This window comes from Gavialis gangeticus, unplaced genomic scaffold (assembly GCF_001723915.1).
Source record: "Gavialis gangeticus isolate Ggan-Ray unplaced genomic scaffold, GavGan_comp1, whole genome shotgun sequence".
NCBI classification, from domain to species: Eukaryota; Metazoa; Chordata; order Crocodylia; family Gavialidae; genus Gavialis; species Gavialis gangeticus.
The window spans coordinates 11,156,569-11,163,908 of record NW_017729015.1 but is presented as its reverse complement, the minus strand read 5'-3'; the positions used below and the strand labels follow the sequence as shown (position 1 = coordinate 11,163,908).

General features: G+C 45.5%; 1 protein-coding gene across 1 annotated transcript in view; it reads left to right on the top strand.

Moving 5' to 3' along the window:
- TFAP2E (transcription factor AP-2 epsilon) overlaps window positions 1-6,838 on the top strand; it is a 16,465-nt gene extending 9,627 nt beyond the window's left edge. The window contains exons 4-5 of the mRNA XM_019512070.1: window positions 4,233-4,374; window positions 5,370-6,838. Coding sequence (XP_019367615.1) covers window positions 4,233-4,374; window positions 5,370-5,658 — 431 coding nt within the window. The 3' untranslated portion in view covers window positions 5,659-6,838. The remainder of the gene's footprint in view (window positions 1-4,232; window positions 4,375-5,369) is intronic.
- Window positions 6,839-7,340: the final 502 nt, after the last annotated feature.

Sequence of the window (7,340 nt, the reverse complement as noted above, 5' to 3'; positions counted from 1 at the left end):
ATTATTCTTACTTGGGATGTCTATACCACAACCATAGTGTTCCTGAGTGCCCCCACCCACCCCTTCCTGCCCATCACACAGGCAGTGCTCCTCCAGGGGTCCCCCCCTGAACCTCAAGCCTGCTGGAGGTAGATGTCTCCACAATGACTCCTGGATGGGGACATCCCTAGAGTAGCTTCATGGCCACGGCCCTGGGTTTGAAGCACACACACAGCAACAGGGGCAAGTGGACAGGGGCAGCCACCCTTGGCTGCACCACAGATGTGGCACAGACACAGGCCAAGGAGCCTGTGGACATGGACTCCCAGCAGTAGGAGCTCTTCCATGTGTTTCCTTCACAGTAAGAATAAGACCTGGGCTGTGCTATACATGGAGCTCATGCGGGCAGCAGCAGAGCTGCACTTGCCACATCAGCCAGGCTCATTCTGCAGGTTCTGGCTCTTCACCTCCGCACGAGTAGTCCCTTCCCCTCGCGCCACCGCCTCAGAAGTTGTCCTGGGCTCATCCACGCTTCCTGGCCTGGGTGGCCAGATCCTCTCAGCATACCAGCGCTACCTGGAGTCACCCTGGAGTGGGATGATCCCCACTGTCTGGGCAGCCTACTTCCTCCTGTTGCTGCTCAGTGCTCTCGGCAGACGTAGTGACACAGGTTGCTTAACTGTACCTCGTTTACAGTTTATCCTTTTTGCTCCCTGATTGCATGAATTTACCTCTTCCAAACAAGTTTTCAGCACACATTTGAAAGGTGCTGTCTATGAGTATCTGTGTGTGTGAACTTAAGATTCACTTCTGTGAATTATTGTAAGTAAAAGTCAATCACATGAAGGTTCATGAAAAGCAGACACAAAAGGACCTTGAACATGGCCCAAGGAAGCTTCTTAAGGAAGGATCACAAGTATTCACAGTCCTTTTACTGCAGCAAAACAAACTTATTTTACCAACTTAATACACTACAGAAAATTTTGGGCCTTGGCCGACACTGGCACTCAGGCTTCTGCCTGGTACTGATCTCAACAGGGTCCCTTGTGTAGCCTTTAAAAGAAGTTACGGGCGGTTCCCAACCTAGATGCTGTCGTAAGTGGATGTGTGATACCCTACTGCTCTGTACATTCATTAAATACATACTTATGGTTGGCTCAGTGACCCTGCAGTGAGAGGCCAAGGTACAGTTCCCAAATGAGACACAGCGTGGGTATCACACTGCCTTTAAGGGTGCGAAGCGGGAGACAAAGTCTCCAGTGACTGAGCTGTAAGCGTGGTTTTGAGTGGTAAGTGAGGCTGAGGGCCTTCATAGGCAACACATGCCTTGGCCTTAAAGCATGAAATCCTCTGCTTAAAGCCAAGTGTTTATTAGCTCCCCTCCCAGCCTTTGCACTATGGAAATGATGATGTTGCCATTGCATCTTTGGAGAAAAGGACACGGGAAGCAGACAAATGAAACGCAGGCTCCAACTCCCTTCTAGCTCCGGAATCCATTGTATTTGGGCCCAGCGTGCTGGAGGCAGCTGCCTGCAGTTTCTGAATAGCAAATCATCTCCATTGTTAGCAGCAAATTAAATGACCCGCTTCATTAGGCGGAGGTTGTTACTGAGGGCAGTTGGTTCATGCTGAATGAAAGGCTGATTTCCATTAAAAGAAAAGAAGGAAAGAAAGGAAGGAAGGAAGAAATACACATTTTGATTTTAGACGGCTGCTGACTTTTTGGTTACTGCTTACCAGCTCATAGTAAATAAAAGAGTGGTGCCATGTGTGCTTGATGGATACGATTTCCTTCTGCAAATAAGTGCTAGGGTATTGGAAGATGTTTCACCCAGGGGAAGGTGTATTGCTTTGTCGTTATTCAGCAGACAGAAACTAGATTGTCCCACTATGCCCCAGGCCCTTTCTTTCCCGGGCATTTGTCGTCTTATTTTAATTTTTCTCCCCTCTGCCTCTCAACCTCTATTCATTTTTCTTTAAAAACATTTTTATGGGGTGTTTTTTGAGTGCTGATATTTTTGTATATTGAAGCACAGCTGTTCATAAATATATATAGGGAGAGAGAATGGGTATCTGGGGTAAGTGAGACTGGGCAATAAAAAGCATCTCCTAAAACAGCAAGAGAGAGGGCATTAAACAGGTGGGACTCTGCAGTGTTTTGGAGGGAGCTTGCTGGCACCGGGTGGGCAGTTTGCTTGGTTTCTAGATCTTTGTTTCAAGCTGAACTCAGGTCCTTTATTTTTCTGTGCTGAGCATCTGTCATGTCCCAGTCTCACATTTGTCTCTCTGGGCTCTCCTGAGCCAGTCTCATTATTTTCTTATCAATAGGAAGCAAAGCATGCTAGAGGCTGAGAGAGAGGAGGAGTGGACTTCACCATGGCTCCCTCCATGTCTCCATTTTGTGCTTCTCAATGACTGCAGTGAGCACTGTACCAGTGAGCAGTGGTGAACACTTTAGAAATAGCTGAGTGACACAAGGAAGGATAGGTAGAAATAAAGGCCTTTGGTTGGAATTGCCCAGGATTTTAAAGCTTCCCACTCTCTAGCATGTTGGGTGGAGACCTCATTGGACTGGCACCTGCAGCAATTTGGCACAGGACCTGAGGTTATATTTTAATTTTCCATAAATATCATTAGACACTTCTAAAAAAAGTGTAAAAATAAAGTGCATAATCTAGGATCCTGTCTCAGTAGCTTCAGCGGGACTGTTTATGGGCTTGAAGTACCACCATTTGTGAAGGCTTTGGTGGATTGGGTGTACCTGTGGAAACCAATTTAACAGTTGCCTTTGCCCAGTGCTGCCATGTGCTTTCCTGCCCCGTACAAAGTTGTTAGTGCCTTCACTCGGTTTGTTCCAGTAGGGAAGGAAGCTCTTGCTCCACAAGCCCTGGGTTAGCCAGACATTTTAAGCATATATTTAGAAAATTCTGGGTATCTTCAGTCAGGTCCCTTTGATACATCTCTAGTGGAGTGTCCACTGTTTGAAAGCCCGGCTCTAGTTATTAGCTCAAAAAACCTTGACTCCTTGTCCCTTGTTTTAATCGCTATACAACATAGCCCCTCTTTTATGGACAGAGTGGATTATTCGACTAAAGTGGCGAAGTTTTCCCATATATTGCAATATATATATGTGTAGCTATGTCAGCTCTTTCAACTCTGATTTTCTAGGACTTCCCAGCTTATTTCTTCCCTTTTTTTCTTTGTCTAGGATGTCATTATTGATTGCTGTGTGTGATGAGGAGGAGGAAAATTAGAACGTGGTGTTTTATATGGGAAACATAAATGCACTGCCCAAACTATGGTTTCACATCCACAGGACTCAGCGCTGGGGAAGAGAGTGATGGGAACTAGGTTAATGCTATTAGGATGGATGGCCTAATGCGTATGAGCAGTAGGGGGGCAAGTCAAATTAACTCTGTCTGCCTAACTGGGGTGTTGGGTATGATCAATTGCCATCAGCTCGGATTATTTCCACGGGGATGCCTGGAGATGGATCAAATTCATCAATGAGCGGGCATTTCCCTGGGATGATGGATACCCAGACCAAGCACTCTCCCTTTAGGGCTTTTTGTTCAGTATGGAAGTGTGCAAACAGGAGCCCATCTTCCTTCTGTTCTTCCTCTGATTTCCCCACATTCCCCGTGTTTTAAAACAGTTGCGATATTAGGGTGCCTCCTCCCACAAAGCAGTCGGTATCCTTTGAGCCCTTGTGTCAGTCTGGGTTTATGGTAAAGCAGCACAGTTGCCAAAGACAATGGACTCAAATTGTAGAGTCTCAGGGTAGAGAAGCCAAGTAGCAAGAGGTAGAGAGAAACATTAGGGGAGACAGCAAGAGATGACAGGGCAAGTTGAGAAGAAACCTTTGTTGCAATTCTTTTTCTGCCAGAATGCAGTATAGTGGTCCAAACTCCACCAAGGCAGGCCTTCAACCAGCTGGAACCGTATATATTTTTTATCAGATGAAGGAGACATTCAGTGCTTGGAGTTAGTGAATGGCTATTAGGAGTAGGGGCAAATAATTCTCCCCCAGCATAGTTTCATAGTTTCTATGAAACTATGAAGCAGAGTATGAGACACTCCTAACATTAGATCTAGGGATGAAGAGTCTAGATCGTTGCCCTTTTGGATGGAGATGCGAGGACAAGAGTATTCTAGCTCCAGCAGCCCAGCGAGAGTATGGAGACTGTGCCAGAAACAGTTGCCATATTGTTACACGGATGCTGACCCAGCTCAATCATCTCTTCTCCTTATAGGTGAAGCAGTTCACCTCGCCCGGGATTTTGGCTACGTGTGCGAAACAGAGTTCCCAGCGAAGGCAGCAGCAGAATACCTGTGCCGTCAGCACTCTGATCCCAGCGAGCTTCACACCCGGAAAAACATGCTGCTGGCTACCAAGTGAGTATGGATACCGGTTGGCAACTGAGGCCCTATTGCGCTAGGCACTGTACCTACATCTTAGGGAAAGACCAGCCCTGCTTGAAAAGCTGCCAGCCAGTCTTCCAAGGACGTGATACTCAGTGCTTTCATATGCTGCCCGCAGTCATATCCGAAAGGGGTACACAACGTACAGAAATACATTGTATACCCACATCTGAAGGACAGACAGATATGCCTTTTCAAAGGTCATGCTCACCAATACTGCACACCTAGGTTTTGCTCTGCGTTTCAGGGCACGTTCCTGGGGAGTAGATCAGACCCAATGATCTCACAAGGTCCCTTCCTGCCCTCAACTTTTGTAAATCGGTGTGAATCAGAGGTAATAAGCTTTCACCTGAGTTACCAAACAGCTCCAGCCACTGTTGCTGGTGCTTTGTAGCTGCGGCTTTGTCTGAGATAACCGTGCATTCATGTGATGCTCTACTCTGAACAATGAATAGAAAGTGCCAGTGCAGGGTTTTTTTGCTTCGAGTGTCTCTGAAACTTCCAGATCAAAGAACTTAAATTTAAAAGTAAAACAGCATTTAATTGTATTGCAAACTTATCCTGGAACTAGATAGTCAGCCCATGCACTTTCTTTCTTGCATATCAGCACCAGTAATAAAAGTTCTGCAGGTAAATTTTGGCCTCGGGAATACCCAAGCAGACTCAATGCCTTCTAGTCATGCCCTTAGTGACACCTATGCAAACTGACTGGAAATGATGCAAGTGGGATTGGATTAAAGACCTGCCAAACACCCCCCTCCCATGTCAGCAAACAGCTATCAGTCAGTCTTATTGCTCAGGGGCTGACTTCACACCCAGGCCCCTAAACAGTCAGAAATGTTGCAAGCCAGTCTGAGTCAACTCATCCCCACAATGGGAATAGATTAAAAAAAAAACAAAGGGAGTGCAAAGCAAAAGAGAAGTGTATTGCCTCTTTAACACCAATAATGTTTCTTTCTCTCTTTTAGGCAAATTTGTAAAGAGTTTGCAGACTTGATAGCCCAGGATCGGTCTCCCCTTGGGAACAGCCGCCCATCAATCATCTTAGAGCCAGGTGTCCAGAGCTGTTTGACTCATTTCAGCCTGATAACTCATGGCTTCGGGGGCCCTGCTATCTGTGCAGCACTAACAGCCTTCCAGAACTACCTGGTGGAGTCCCTCAAGGGGCTGGATAAAATGTTCATGAACAGCACAGGGAACGGGCACGCAGCTGGAGACTCCAAAGCATCAGAAAAAGAAGTGAAGCATCGAAAATAACACACCACCTCTTTCTATATCTCCCCACAGAGGGAGCTCTCCCCAGCTCGTGACAGGAGGTCTGAGCTTATCAGTGTTGGAAAAATAATTAAAACCCAGGGCAGCACGTTTTTCCAAACTGCGATGCTTGAATTTGGGATGAAACTCGTTAAGCAAACAGAGAAAGGGAAAAAAAAAAAGATGTAAAGAATTTAAGAAGGAAACAACTTTAATGGACAAAACTGAGATCAAGAGACCAAGCCAGGTCAATGGCTTTTTTTTTTGTTTGTTTGTTTTTTTTTAATTTGAGGATGCAGGAAGCCAAGTCATGTGCAATTTTGTTTTGTTTTGCTTTTTAAACCCACAAGGAAATCCTGACGTGCTCCAGGAATCTCCTTAAACCGAGAAAAACCTGAAAAAACCAAGAAGGAGCAAAAGCCTCAGCAACTCGAGTAATTTTTGTAACCAAGGCACAAGTAAGCACAATGAGGATTTGGAGGTTGCAGGCCAGACCTGGATCTATAACCCATCTTCAGTAGGCAGATGCACAGGGAATCTTCCATTGATACCACCTACACACCGGTCCTGAACTGGGCTGAGAGAGTTGCCAGGAGCTCTGCTTTGGGTTTTGAGCAGTCCCAAGACTTCGTTTACAGCTTTCAGCAACTGCGACTTACTATGGATTTTCTCCATGGCTTATGGAGCCCTGAGCTGAGGGGAGAAACCACCAGCTCAGGCAGGTTAAAATTACACCAGGGACTAATCAAAACCCCACAACCTACAAATAAACAGCACACAGGTTTTAAAAATTATTAATAATAATATTAATTAATAAAGCACAAGGGGCAGAACTTGAACCAGGCCAAACTGAACTGAACTGCTCTAAATCTGTATATATTTATTTATGTGTAATTAAATCTGAAAGTTTTAAAATGTCCAGTGCAAGTTATTTATATCTAATTGAGTTGGGATTTTTTTTTTTTTTTTGAAAGATGAGAGTCTTTGGATTTTCTGCCATTAGAAATGGGAATGAAGTTTTGGATACACAAAACTGTAGCATGGACAATAGGCTGTGATGATAACTATAGAAGGTTTGCAGGATTTTGTACTTGCTGTTGTTTCTCTTAAAGCTGCAATAGATGTACAACACCCACACCACAATGTCATTCTCATTATCTTAATAAACCTCTTTTTATTTGAAGAAAATACCTCCACTGTTTTTGTAATGCTTGGATTATCCTGCTTAGACAGCTGCTTTAAGGACAAATTTGGAGGGGGGTGGGAGGGAGAAGACAGAAACATGGTCCCTTTTTTGTAGCTAGCATTCAACTGAAATGAGCCAGGAGTGCATAAGTGTGCTGAGAGTTACAGGAGCTGGAATTAATGCTCTAATCCAGCCTCAACACAGATCAGTCTGCAGGACTGAAGCCTTCTATACCATCTATGATAATATTGCAAAGAAGGGTTTAAAGCAGAGGTGTCAAACATCTGGCTTGTGGAGCAGCTCTGTCCAGCGAGCTGGACGACCAGCATGACTGGGGGAGTGGCACAGAATCAGGGACCATGGCAATGAACAGGCCCTGGGTCAAAGCTGGAGCTGCCACTGCATGCTCCGGGTTGGAACTGAAACCATGTCCAGTGCTGCGGTAGCAGCTCCAGCTCTGGCTCCAGCATGGGGCAAGTGGCAGGGGTTGGAGCCACTG